The sequence below is a fragment of the Bombyx mori genome, chromosome 1 (assembly GCF_030269925.1).
Source record: "Bombyx mori chromosome 1, ASM3026992v2".
Classification (NCBI taxonomy): Eukaryota; Metazoa; Arthropoda; class Insecta; order Lepidoptera; family Bombycidae; genus Bombyx; species Bombyx mori.
Genome location: NC_085107.1, coordinates 10479116 through 10494251, shown reverse-complemented (window position 1 = coordinate 10494251; position 15136 = coordinate 10479116). Strand labels below are relative to the sequence as shown.

At 37.3% G+C, this 15136-nt stretch overlaps 1 protein-coding gene across 3 annotated transcripts in view; it reads right to left on the bottom strand.

The window, feature by feature from the left end:
* LOC101745297 (potassium channel subfamily T member 2) overlaps nt 1–13528 on the bottom strand; it is an 81763-nt gene extending 68235 nt beyond the window's left edge. For all 3 annotated transcript variants that reach the window (XM_062669180.1, XM_062669187.1, XM_062669196.1), the window contains exon 1: nt 9982–13528. In XM_062669180.1, the coding sequence (XP_062525164.1) occupies nt 9982–10181 (200 nt within the window). In that variant the 5' untranslated portion in view covers nt 10182–13528. The remainder of the gene's footprint in view (nt 1–9981) is intronic.
* Between the last annotated feature and the right edge of the window lie 1608 nt (nt 13529–15136).

Below are 15136 nucleotides of genomic sequence, written 5' to 3'. Positions count from 1 at the left end.
ATTTATTTAAACAAAGATTCTCGGTCTTGTCACGAGGTTTTGTCAAACTTGTTTAGTCGTTGAGAAAATGGAATTGACTCGAGAAAATTCAAGAGCAATGATTTATTATGACTTTCGAAGTGGTTTAACACAAAAACAGTGTGTTGACCGGATGATTTTTGCATTTGGTGATGAAGCCCCATCCAAAACCACAATTTATCGCTGGTTTGCTGAGTTTCAACGTGGACGTGTCAAGCTCAGTGATGATCCCCGTCAAGGTCGTCCAAAAACTGCAGTCACCCAAGAAAACGTTGATGCTGTGCGTAAGCTGATTGAGGAAGATCGACATGTGACATACCGCGAAAGTCAGGCAACTTTAGACATTGGCATGAGTCAAATACAAATAATCTTGCATGAACAATTAGGTGTAAAAAAGTTGTTTTCCCGATGGATACCGCATTCGCTCTGTGAAGAGCAAAAAGCGGCTTGCGTTACTTGGTGCGTCAGAACTCTCGAAAGATTCCACGCAGGATCCTCAAATGCTGTATACAACATTGTATCAGGTGACGAATCCTGGATATACGCGTACGAACCCGAAACAAAAAACTAGTCACGAGTTTGAGTGTTCGACAATGAGTTAAAGCCAACAAAAATTGTTCGTTCACGGAGTGTTGCAAAAAAAATGGTGGCCACGTTTGTCTCCAAAACCGGCCATGTTACGACTATTCCTCTTGAGGGACAAAGAACGGTTAATGCAGAATGGTATGCTAGCATTTGTTTGCCACAGGTCATTTCTGAACTCCGTAAAGAGAACTGGAACCGCCGCATCATCCTCCATCACGACAATGCGAGTTCTCACATCGCGCACAGAACAAAAGAGTTTTTAGAGCAAGAAAACATAGAATTATTAGACCATCCGCCGTACAGCCCCGACCTAAGCCCTAATGATTTCTATACTTTCCCTAAAATAAAGAATAAATTGCGTGGACAGAGATTTTCCTCACCTGAAGAAGCTGTGGACGCCTACAAAACGGCCATTTTGGAGACCCCAACTTCCGAATGGAATGGTTGCTTCAATGATTGGTTCCATCGTATGGAAAAATGTGTCAAATTTCGCGGAAAATACTTCGAAAAGCAATAAATACATTTTTAAATAGTAATGTTGTGTCACTTCGTTAATTCCCGAAATTTTCAGTGCCGCCTATGTATATCGGTCACCTGCGACCCAGTTAGCGTTTTCCGCTGATGATACGGGTATCCACTACTGGAGTAGGAGATGTGGTTCATACACAGTATAATCCAAATCGCGGCCAGCAATTTAGGTCATTATTACCGGAATTGACGCATCGATATTAACCCAAATAAAAGTTTAGCCGTACCTTTCAATAGGGATCGCCCTCCCTACACCACTGCTAGTCTCCCGTCTCGAATTAGGCCACTCACCAGGCTCCATTCCCGCTATCAAAATTTTTAGTCAGCCCATACCAAGGGCCTCGAAGGCCAAATACTTAGGCGTTACCCTCGACACAAGGATGACATTTAGTCCCCACATTAAAGCACTACGCGAGCAAGCCGCGTTCCTACTCGATTGACTCTACCCGATGATTTTCAAACAATGTAAATAATTGTCCCTTTGGAATAAGTTGATACTACAAAACTTTCACACTTTCTTTTATTAACCTATGCAAGTATTCGCTCACGCGGTCCGCATGCACATAAACTCTTTTTATATCATTCCAGTTTTTGCAGGATAGCCATCGGAGCACCTTGGTACATGAGGAATGTCGATCTTTAGGTTGAACCTCAATTTAGATCTGATACGTAAGTATATTAAGGAAGCATCAGAACGCTACTTAGATAAAGCGGCGCGACACGATAACCCCCGCGGAAAATTACATATCTGACCCAGGCAACGGGGCAAGGCAAAGCGGCTGTCACTTAAAACAAGTCTTGTCGGATCCACCGGATTCGCTCTCGGTGCTTTTAGGTTCGTCGATTACTATGAAGAGCTACCAAAGAATAGGTAGCGAAAAAACTATCATTTGCAGATATGTTTTATACTTATTCGTAGACAAAATTCAGTTGTGAAATTAATTCGGAAAATTCTCAAAAGATTCAGAAACATTCTGCAACATTTACTGTCTCTTCTAATCTATGCATATATTGATATTAATTATGAAATACTCCGTGAAATGAAAGTGATGTAATGTATTATTAAAACGAATATTGGTTTGAAGTATTTGAAAGAAACCTTTTCATTCGTGAATTGTTCTACCATTAATATTTGTAGGGTAAAGTGGTTAAAACTTCAGTGTATGATTCCTACATAATACCATCATCAAACGACAGAGAGCACGCGTATTGCGTATCACAACAGATGGATTTATTTCCTATATATAGCGATGCTAGTTTTCACTAATATTACATAAAAGATAGAAGCTTTTTTTGCAAATATATCTTAAAAAGTTTCATGTTTTGTTCTAAAGCCAGATACCGAAGCTAATAAAAACTTATACTTGCCATACTGAAAATTTGTAATGAAAAATATTCCATTGAATTTATTTCTGGAAGTTGTGCATAATTTATGCAGAATTTTAGAGCACGGAAACTCAAAAACCTGCTTCTGCTTTAATGTTTTCCCATGTTTTTATCAACAGTGGAAACAGATTTTATAGTCGCACTTAGATATAATTTTTATTTGCTCTTCAAGCTCCAACTAAATCCTTGGACCATCATGGTTATTTCCGTAGTTGAATTATTTATATCAGTTTCATTTAAGTTTATAGATTAAATAAATTAAAGCTAAGCATACGTCTAGCTATATAAGCATCATTGAATATTTATAGTCAATTTGAAAGTTTCAAACGTTTGAAAGGAAAATGTTGAAAAATTTAAAAACGACTTTTCTTTGTTGTACATTAAACATAACATTGTATTTTGTTTTGTATGAGATAGTTAATGGGAAAAACGCAAGTTCAGCTTCAGGATATATTTGATAAGAAGAACCCAGTACTAATATCGCTGTCATATTCGATTAAACCTTCATGAATATCGTTAAATCACAGGCACTAATATTAGTTTTAGATTCTTTATCATCATCATCAACAGCCCACAGTCGTCCACTGCTGGACATAGGCCTCTCCCAATCTACACAATATACAATATCTGGAGCAAACGGGTTCTCGAGTGGAGACCGCGCAGCGGAAGACGTAACGTGGGACGCCCCCTGGCTAGATGATGCGATGACCTCCGCACGGTGGCCGGCAAGAAGTGGATGAGGAGAGCCGCAGACTGGACTCAGATTCTTTATAAATACTCGTAATTACAGTGTGACCTCTACCGCGTACTTCGAAGGTTTGGCGTAAATGGAAAATTTTTCAATTATAATTCATTATTATCTTAAGGAACACAGAAAACAATGATAGTGGTAGTTTTTGTCATTTCCTCTGTTGTAGCTGATACAGCTTAATAACTAAAACCATGAACTTCCAGAATACTTGGAAACAAACTCGTTACAGGAACTCTCAAACTACAATAACCGTCATAGAAGTCTTGTAGTAATAATATTGTTCGAACAATAGTTAGCTATCATATTTGAGAAAATGTTTTTTTGTACTGTAGCTACGATACGGTTAATGTTGCTAAAATCAAAATATACCTTTACATAAGTACCATTTGAACCGATACACTTTTGCCCCTTTCATAAAACGATATTTTTATTTGCTGGCTTACGAAATTAATGATTTTTTTTATTGCTTAGATGGATGGACGAGCTCAAAGCCCACCTGGTGTTAAGTGGTTACTGGAGCCCATGGACATCTACAACGTAAATGCGCCACCCACCTTGAGATATAAGTTTTAAAATCTCAGTATAGTTACAACGGCTGCCCCACCCTTCAAACCGAAACGCATTACTACTTCACGGCAGAAATAAGCAGGGCGGTGGTACCTACCCGCGCGGACTCACAAGATGTCCTACCACCAGTAATTACGCAAATTATAATTTTGCGGGTTTCACTTTTATTACACGATGTTATTCCTTCACCGTGGAAGTCAATCGTGAACATTTGTTGAGTACGTAATTCATTACAAAAATTGGTAACCGCCTGGGATTCGAACACAGGTGCGTCGCTTAACACGAATGCACCGGACGTCTTAACCCTTAGGCCACGACGACTTCAGAGTGATTGTTTTTATATAAACAGTTATAAACAGTTTTTATATAAATTAGTGATTGTTTTTATATACATAATTTTTTTTTTGTTTTTCTATTAATGTCTTTTTGTGATATCATTAGCTAATCAACTAATAGCTAAGTTATTACTTTGCCTTACAACTTGGTTATCCTTTCAGTTGCAAGTTGTTACCTTTAACTTTGTTAACAAGTTCTGTAAATAACTTGTTCACTGAAACATTATTCTAACGAGCAACAGTATTCTAACTATCGATGCATCAACTAGAAAATTTATCCGATAAAATAAATTAACACGGCACAACTGTTGCAGAAGATCCATCCAACTATTAAGTTTAATATTTAATAAGTTACCTTAAGATTCTCGAGCATCGTTATAAGTTGAAGATATTTTTCCCTAAGAGCTCGTTACTAAAAACACGCTTCGTGAACACGAGACGTGCGCTTCTTCTATTTAAGCTAGACTACACTGAAAATTATATGCTTAAAAGTTGTTCATAGGGTTATCACATCGGTACCAAAATTCTTCAATGATTCTTATTTTTCTTTATTCTTAGATTATTTTTTAATATTGCACTAAACGTGTTTTAGTTACACATTTTAACTCAGGTAACTTTTTGTTTAACTATAGATCAAGAACAGAACGGCATTTAATTAAACCTCTATCTATTTAACTAACGTGGACATTTTTTTGTGATTAGTCTAGTTTAGTGAATTATATACGATATGGTAGGTTTTCCTGAAATCATTATAAAAAGTCTGAAAATTCATTATTTTTAAACGATAAAAAATATCCGTGTGCTCTGTCCTTATTTAAAACACACATATCGTACTTTTGTTTGATCAAGTGCATTCAATCATGCTTATGATAGTACGATCTGCTAGCTTTTCAAGCTCGACTGATTTGTTTGCTTTGCGACTGTGTGTTAATTTGTAGTGAAAATTATTATATTTAAAAACTAAATTAGTAAATGAAGATCTTAATGCTAGATAGACGTTATCGTTACATACATGAATCCACTGCAAAGAACAAAAAAATCTGGAATTTGGTCATAAGTGGTGCAGTACTGACAGCGAAACCAGCACAAAGGTACAAATGTCGCAATCAAAAATAATAAAACATACCCGCGTATGAAGAGAATGGAACATTTAACATTAACAAAAATAAAATTGATGAACACATTGATCTTCGGTATAACGAATAATATTGCATTATTAGAGAGACGAAAAGAATCAAAATCGACAACGTTGAGATGTGGTTTTGACGAATTTTAAAACATTAGTCCTCAATGGGCTACTTTCTAATAACAACACTCTTAACCAATGCGTCTAATGAATTTGGGGTAGTTTTGGACTCGTTGCTCGTAGAGTTTCCGATAGTCAAGAAAAGCTTGTTGGGGTCAGTAAGTTCGACGGGAAACGATCATGCGTGTTTTGTGGATAAAATAAAACTAGAGGTCCCGCAGTAGTCGAAATTCGACTATAATTAATTGGAATTGTAAGTTTGTACACTATTATTGTTGTATTTTATACTTCTATAATCACAAATTTCGCCAAGGCTACACTATTAAAAAATATTAATAAAGACAAACAATATTTAATCGATTCTCAGTTTGACCACAGACGTCAAGAACAAAAGTTTGACAATAATAGTATGCATGCGTGTGTGCGTCAAATACATGATATGTAGTGTGTGTAATGTTTTCTTTATTGATTTAATGTATCTTTTATGCATTATTTTAAAAAAATATTAGCACTGTGCACTTCTTCTCTGTATTCTCTATAAGTGTGGAAAATTTCACACTCCTCCGTCCGCGCAATTTTCGTAAAAAGGGATACAAAGTTTTTGCTTCACGTATTAATATATAGATCTCTCCCAGGTCAGCCTATGCCTAGCCTATGCTATAGAAGAAAACAAAGGAGAATAAAATTTAATGATGTTTTTTTTGAGTTTACACTACCTTTTAAGATCCCCTTTTTTGTATGAGTATTATGAGTTGTTGTGTCTCTGTACGGGTTGGGTACTTATATTTATTTTGTATGTGTATGTGCGTAATGCAAGTGTCCGTCTGCAATGTGTGATGTATTTAAATCATTGACCTCACTGATCGCTTAGACAACTAGTACATTCTATGTCATTGGGATCCAATGTAAGAAGTCATTCGGCAAGTTTTTGCTTAAATGTAACGAGAACAAGAGATACTGATTGGTTTCATTCCGCCGCTCGCTTAAACAGTAATGAAAATGTAGCAAAGCCTTTTGTAAAATTTGTTTTTCCTCAGGAGCATGAGTGTTATTTTTATCCGAGGAAAGACCCAATGTATTGTTTATGTAATGTAAATAATATTGGACCCTCGGTTTTATCATGCGGTACTCCAAAAACCATCTCTATCTCTTCACTAATACGTATTATTAGTACATATACGAATACTACGCTCCGCTATGGTATAATCCAATTTTTTGTAAGTAATCTAGATTTCGTATAATCCATTAAAATCCATGAATGTATTATAGAACCTTTCTTCGGAGTACCTAATTAAAAAATGATTCTATTTGTCGCAAAGAATGCTAATTCATTTATTTGTGCTGCGTTTTTGTTATTTCATAATTTAATGCTTTTGCCATTGCCAGTGCAATTTTTTTATGGATATTGTGATGCTGATCACACTTGGTGTAATCTTTATGAATCATTTAAAATTAAATTGAGTTGGTTTCCTAATGGACATTCCATTTAGAAAACGGAAACAAAAAACCTTATTTGCAATTATTCTTCGAATGTCAAAGAATTAGCTGAGAAATATATTTGTTTATGCACGCCGAGTACTTCCAAAATCATGAAACTCGGCACGGGAGGAAAGGAAATTGTTCAGTAATATTTGAGTGTATCGTCAACAGTGTCGATAAGATTCTGCAATGGTTGCCTTGAAATTATAGAATGAAAAAAATGGCAACTCGATCAGTACGACTTGCAATCGTATTGCTTCCACGCATTCCGTTGTATTTATTTAGTTCCAGCTAGTTTAGTTACTTGGTTCAAGTGTGGTAGTGTGGTGAGCCCCACATCGAAATGTTGCGTCTATTTCTTAGAGGTATCTTGAGATGACCAAGAAAATGAATAAATGCGTTTACTTCTTCAAATACTCATTATATTATTTTTAATTTTTACAAAATAGAATTGTGATGCGCGTCCATCTTTTTTCTTAGTGTAATAATTTTAAATTTTGACAATTGGTGCCACTATTGCGTTTCCTGATTTGTGATTGGTTCGTGCGATATGACGTCATCGTTGACCAATCACTGCCATCAATGTATGACGCGACGTTGATTCGTTAACATGCTCCCGGCCTTCGAAGCACCAGGTTCCAACAATTGGAGGTGATCATTCAGAGACCCAGCAGCTGCTATCGTGCGTAATCATTCTTCATGTAAAGGAAGCGGACAGATTTTGGAGAATGCCCGTCTCACAATCCCATCCGCTTTGCGAATATCAGCCACACGTGACAAGCTGTCTTTGCCTGGATATGTTTTGATAATTCATCCCAAGCTCCATTTCAATGGCGGTAAGTTGTCATCTTTTTTAAGAACCAACATACTTTCCTTGAGCTCACCCTTATGTTGGTACCATTTGCTCCTGGTTTGCATCTCTGACACGTATTCTTTAGCCCAGCGGCTCCAGAAGTGCTGGCGGATCTGTTCAACTCTCTGGTATCTGGTAAGTCGACTAGCCGGAACATTGTGAGGGTCATCAGGTACAGGTGCAGTTAGCGGACGGCCAACCAAAAAATGAGCTGGGGTAAGTGGAAGAAAATCCTGTGGATCTGAGGAAATAGGATTTAAAGGTCGGAAGTTGAGGACAACTTCAACCTGCGATAGTACTGTGCCCATCTCTTCAAATGTAAGGTGTGCGTTGCCAACCACACGCCGCAAATGATACTTACAGCTTGTGACACCATCCTCCCACAAGCCCGCAAAATGACTAGCATAACACGGTATCAATCTAAAATTTATATTTTGAGAAATCGCGTATTCCTTAATGTCATCTGAACAACGATTTAAAAACTTTGCGAATTCATTCATTGCGCCTACAAATTTGCGCCTGTTATCGGAGTATATAAGTATATATTCAATAGGTTTTCCTCGACGTGAAATGAACCTCTTTCAGTCTCTTCAGTGCCAACAAATAAGCGTCTGATGAAAAGTCGGTCACAAGCTCGAGATGTACGGCGCGTGAAGCAAAACATAATATAATTACGCGATCCGATCCGAATTTAAGTTACATCTAAATAACTAATTAGATGCACTTAAATTTGTAAAATTTGTAAAAAAAAACACTTCTTTGTTAATGGCGATAAATAAATAAAGTTATCGTACTTTGTTATGATAATTTGTACTTTAGTTAGTAGTAGTGACTAGTAGATAGTTAAGACGGGATTCCTGGACGGGCTAAATTATTTTTTTCTCGTTACAGTTTAAATAAAGTAATGATTTAACTTCGAAATTAATAACAAAAACAATGAGCGTGACCATTACGGATCAAGCATAAAATCAATCTACCTATTACTTATATATGAAATTGTCTAGATGCACGTTTGTCGTATTCTGACTTACCAATGACGTCACTACAATAGTGTGAGTCCATTTCTCGAACTTAACTTTAACGACAATGTTAAATTGTTTTCCGTGGAAACGTTTATCTAGAATATAGTTTTTTGTGTAGTATGACAATGCCGGTGAATCAGAAAAAGTACCATAAATAAATAAATAATAATATGTCATGACTACGAGGAAAGCTAATAACTATTTTTTAATGAAAATGAATTCAAATTTAGACGCAACAGTGGTGCTCAAACGATGCTGTCAGCGCAGCCACTTCGAATATGTATCTGATTCATGAAATTAGAATAATATTGGATGAATTATTTTTTCTATTTATAAATATATATTTGCAGAGTCAGTGGAATGAGCTCCGACCCACTTGGAGTTAATGGTTATCATAGCATACTTTTAATGGAATAGTATTAGTTCCTGTTAGTACCTGATTATTAGTTGTACGATTACTATGGAATTGCTTAAAGCAAATTTGATTTTGCAGCTGATTATGTTCATGGCTTTTATCATGATTATGCGCTTTAATTTTAAGTGTCACATCAGTAATTTTTGTGTACTGGAGATTTTGACGAGAGGCGCGTTACGGTTCACATCTTGCTGGCAGATAGTGTTTATAATCCAATAAGTCTGATGCTTTCTAGCTTCAATATTAAATAAAGTAAAGATACACTAAAATCCTATAATTTGCTCTTCGTTTTCTGAGAACATCACGTATAATCAATTCGAATAAAAAAAAACAGCCTCGAACAGTCGTATTTACTTTCCTTTTTTTAACGTACGTCAAATTTTGCTTTACTGTTTTCATAAGGTAAAAAATCGCTAAAATCGCACTGACGACCTTTTACTCCCCGTAAGAAGTCATCTGCGGTCCGAAATGCGCATGACGAGATGCTTCCCAATACGGCGAATTGCGTCAAGATTAAGAGATGTTTCACCCGAATGGCGTGCATCATTATGCTGCTTAAAAAAACTATGCACGTATGTGGTAAGTGGTTGTAGTAACCCTAACTTCACTTGGTGGTCTCCTATGGGCACGAAATCGGCTATATTGAGCACATCTCTTTCTGCACTTTTCAATATACCTTATCTCGCATGTATGTATATCTTATGCTATAATCTTTGAAATAAACTATTAATATACTTTGAACTTCGTAAGAAGTACGTATTGAACTAAGACATATTTGGTGAACATTGCCACTTACCTTTCCTCAAATCGAATACTGGAACGGCTGATATCACTCCACGCGCTCATAGAACGGCCACGTCCGCGATGGTAAGCAGCCGTGGCGCCAAGAGTAACTGTGGGCCGTCTATCGAATTCAATTTCAGGCGGGAAATTAACTTTGTTAGAACCACGGGATGAAGGGCCGTCAGCTGACTCTCCACCGCCGGACATCTCCATTTCGAATGGCGCATATTCTGGTGCGTCGTCGGGATCTCCGTCGCTACCATCGCTAGCAGCTGAAAGCGCTTCATATCCATAGCCAGGGCGGACGCCAACGCCGCCGCCGCCGGCCGCGCCTCCCCCTCCACGACCGTAATCCACTCCTGAAGCCAGTCTCGACGATGCTTCGATTCGACTCAATGACGCCGCTTTTAAAGACTGTCCTCGAACATTCAATGCTGAACTTTTTGGTTGATAATGGTTGGAATAACGTAATTTGCTGTGACGAAACGTGGTGACGCTTAATTCCTACTATCAACAGCGTTACGCGTTTTCAATTCAGAGATTTAATGAGACGATTGTTTTCAGATTTGTAGTTATTTATTACTTTATTTTTTTCGTACCGAATTACGCACGATAATTGCAACAACTAAATAATTATTAAGTACGTAAGACGTGAATATTGTTAAAATCAATTGTTATTTAGTCAGTGTTCCAAATATGCTATAAACGTTACCACGTTTGTTTTTAGTGGTCTTGTTTATTTTCAGCTGAGATCCACACAGCGAGTCTTACAATAAATTCACTAAAATGTACACAATATAGTTCACAATGATTTTTCTGAAATATTAATACACTTGTTATTAATCAACACCCCGTATATATCTATCACACAATGTTTTTCAAGAACAAAATACGTCAGACGGCTGTCAAACTATGTCAGAGTCTGGTTTCAGTAGGTCTGTTCGATCTTTTTACCTATGACCTTTATACCGCCAAACGATAAACTTTTGTTAATGGGGGTGGCCAAACAATAAAAGCGTATAGATACTACGTTTCATACATGAGATGGTGGTAGTGAAGTGAGCAAAGAATGAACGCATTGGAGTGAAGTACGCCCAAAAGGCAATCGGGTGGGGCAGATCGATGCGACTATTATAGGGCGCCCTTTTGTAGTTTCTCTTTTTCGGCGTAGTGGCGCTATTGTCTTCAAATTGAGGATTGAAACCAGTTCTGAAGTTGACAATTTTGTAAATTTATCTCGTAAAAAATATTATGAAGCGAAACTTGATGAACAGGTTACTACTACTTCATATAGTACATACGTTTTACACCTCAAGAGAATATTAAGAGATTTCTTTGATTTTTTCTTTAAAAAAAAGAGCATTATCAGTATGTCAGTAAAAGGCTGTTCCTCAGTACAAGAGATTTAATTTAGTAATGGATTTGTCATTCTTGCCGTGTGAAGTTAAATACTCGCAAAAAAATTGATCTCGCGCCATTATCAAGAAGCACCATTTTCGCATTTTGCACTTTACATGGCAAGGAACTTTTTTTAATCTTGCTGTCGGGGGGCTTAACACTTAGGCCCCTGCTATTTTCTTAAATGCAATAATATTCACAATTTAGGCAATTTTTGTATCGAAGTAAATCTGCGTTCCATTCAGTTTCTAATATGTGGACATGATGGGCTGTAAGGTTTTGCACCCATTTTACTTTTTGAAAACCAACAATATAAGTATATTAATGAGATTTAATAATTACAATAAAATAGCCCTTATTATAGAGTGTTAATTGATAATATTAAACCCTTGGACCCTTTAAATAAAATGTGCATTCAATACTAATCTACAATATAATCTTTATTATGTATTATTTATATATCCAGCAAGAAAATCAGTGGCTTGTGGCGTTCGCATGTCGAACTCTTCGTCGTACTCGAGGACGATGACCAGAGGATCCAACAAGACATGTTTTGGACGACGGCCGCATTGCGTTGTCCCGTCGCCTGGGCCAGATATGTAATTTTCGGTGGCCAAGTTAAGAGCATAGTGTTCTGACGCTTCCTTAAGATATTTACGTATCGGTTCTAAATGTAGTTTTTTTTTGCTCAAAACTAGGATGCCCTGTACTATGGTAACCAGAGATTGATATATGTACATATTTTTAAATATGCACAGATATTAACCACCCAAATACAAAGCAAAGAAACTTGTTCATCACACCTATGTTTGCCGGATGTGAGAATCGAACACACGATCTTCAGTCCATCAGTCAAGCGTACTAACTACGGTGCCGTCGAGTCAATCGCATTAAAGACTTCAAGCATTTTCTCATCAATTCACGTGGAATGATTTGTTGTCTTAATATGTAGTAGTGGTGGTTCGGTGTAACTATGTCCGTAAATAAAGCCTTTGCTGATAGTAAAGTCTGTATACGTTGATGAATCCAATTCAATCGCCCGCACATATTCCTTTTTTTTCTACCTATGCTGATAGTCTTGAGAGGCTATTTCGGCTTCGCCTTGGCGTGTAGGTCAGCTCACGGGGCTCAAATCGGGAGTGTTGCTAACATTGACCCTAACAAGAACAGTACTTCGCAGAATCTACCACCGGATTGGAAAAGCGCCCCACTGAGAATATCCGGCGAGAAACTCAGTGGGCTGTGCCTATGGGTTAATGTCGTCGGGCCCTTCGTCGCAAGCGACGGGTTCGGCGAGGACGGTGACCGGTGCTTGAGGTACCTAAAAGCACCGTTAATGGATCAGGAGGATCCGTAATGACGTGTTTAGGGCGACGTCGACTGTTTACCATTCGGTCCACAGGATCAGGTATGTAGTTCCCGGTGAAGGATTTTCGTGTCATGCCGCCTTCTCAAAGTGCCGAAAAAAATGATGCTGACTGTAAATACTTACTGTCTTCAGTCAAGCTCAAGGTCATCATGAAGATCCACATTCCTTAGGAACCATATTTTTCTAATTTAACAATACTTGTATGATTTAATCTGGTATTATTATTTCTATAAAATTATTTCTGACCTTTTAAATACATTACAGTTTTGGTGTTCATGTGCAACAAATATGTTATTCGTCGATATTGGAATATTGTCCTAACTACCGTAAAATCTGTTTTAAAAATAAATATTATTATTTGCGATACTTTGCACACAGAAAGTACTAACAGTACCTTGAGATCTGGTGGTTTGCTTGACTTGAGGTTTCCTCACGTACCTACATTTTAGCTCTAACCGAAAGATAACTCTTAACTCTCTTATACTTTCCTATGTCTCAATCCAGTTATTGACACCGAGATTCTGCAGAAGTATGCTACACTTAACATTATTGGCTCAAGTTCATTTGTCGTGTATAAAACGACTTCGTAGACAAACGTCTAAGCAGCTTATTCTTTTGATATGCGGCAGAAACCACCTATTTCAATGCGGTTGTTTTTGTTTTGAGGTAACGACGAAAATGAATTGCAGGCCATTCTCGTTAAACTAAGCTAACGGCAAATAATTAGCCTAGATCTGTAATCAAACAAAACGTTTGTACTCGATTTACCATTGGTTGTTCATTAAAGGAATCTTTTATTGGATTTTACATTTTTTTTTATTCTTCGTATTACAATGTTACCGACGACGAGCAATTCCGACTCACCGTACTCATACCTACGTTAAGTATGTCATCTTGAATATATTATACCTTTTTGTGGCAGTTGGGCAAAATCGATCCTTCACAATTGGGGCGCCAGGGGTGGCTTAATAGATAATGTACGAGTAGAAGGCGAAAAACTCTTGGTGCCTTAAACCCCGACATTTAATAGTTTTCAGACTAGAGAGGGAAGTCACTGGTACTTTTCTTGCAATCTTCAGTGATCCAGCATGAACGGTGTAATCGTACAAACACGATATAACGGAACAAACAACTAACAGCGAAGATTCTAGTAACACTTTTGCCTACTTTCCTAATGAATTTTTACCACGTCAAAACGATGTAGATGCTTCATTTTGGGGTCGCCCACGTTCCATGCACAAAATATCCTTAAGACTTCACCTATTGTGCAAAATAGTGCAGAATGATGAACTAAAACCTCAAATATCAGGGAGTTACTTTTCTTTGTACTAGACATGTAGATGAGCTCATGGCTAATATTGTGTTAAATAATTACTGGAGGCCATAGGCAATATGGATGTGCGAATCCACGCCCCTTCGTTTTAAGTTACTTTAACAGGACTGTATACGGTAATAAGTTAATAAATAGGAACTTGAGATGATTCATAAAAGATCCTGCACAGACTTGTCCAGATTTTCCTGATACACGTGGACTTCAGTTTCTGTGGTCAGTCGCCCTTTTCACTAGCGGACAATTCTCGGTAACGGAGGTGATCGCGAAACACAGTGCGGATATTGTAGCTCGAATTGAGACATGCGAGATTACTGATTTGCAGATTAATGATTTTCACAGTCCTTTTCCACTTCTTCATATTTTAACAGCAATTTTATTAATTTTACCGATAATATACATTATTTTGCAGCAATTTCAAATGAGACTTCATACGTTGGTAGCCTATGCCAATATTTTAACTGTATGTGGTTATCACATTAACAACGGCGCCAAACTTCATGGATCACGGGGACAGTATGCGCTCTTCAACCATCTGCTCTGAAGTATGACCATGCGTACAAACATACAGATGGGGTCCTGGGTAATTTTCATCCCAGGGATACCGCTATAAGCATATTCACAATTTAAGTTCTACTAATTTAAATCCTCACTCTATCTCGAGACGATAAAATGTTCGTCCAAGGATGGCTCTGGTTTTATGACTGACATTAAGACATCCATTATCAACAGGAAGACGTAAGCCGGCAACGGTTACAACTGTACGGATAAACTGAACTAGATCGTGACGTTAACAGTGTATTACACGTTTCAAGACCGACTATATTATTATATCGATCGAATTAACAGCACGTCTAATCCAATACCCAAACTAATTATTCTAAATCAACCACAGAAAGCCACGAGATTAATCACGGTGTAACAACACAATAATAGATTTTCAATTGTTAATCAGGAGATACAAATAAGCGACGAGTAGTATATTAAATGTTATTAGAAAACTCATTTGAGCTGTGTAATGGGGACGAATAATAGAAGTTATAATAAAACTGAGATCTTTGCCCGGGATCA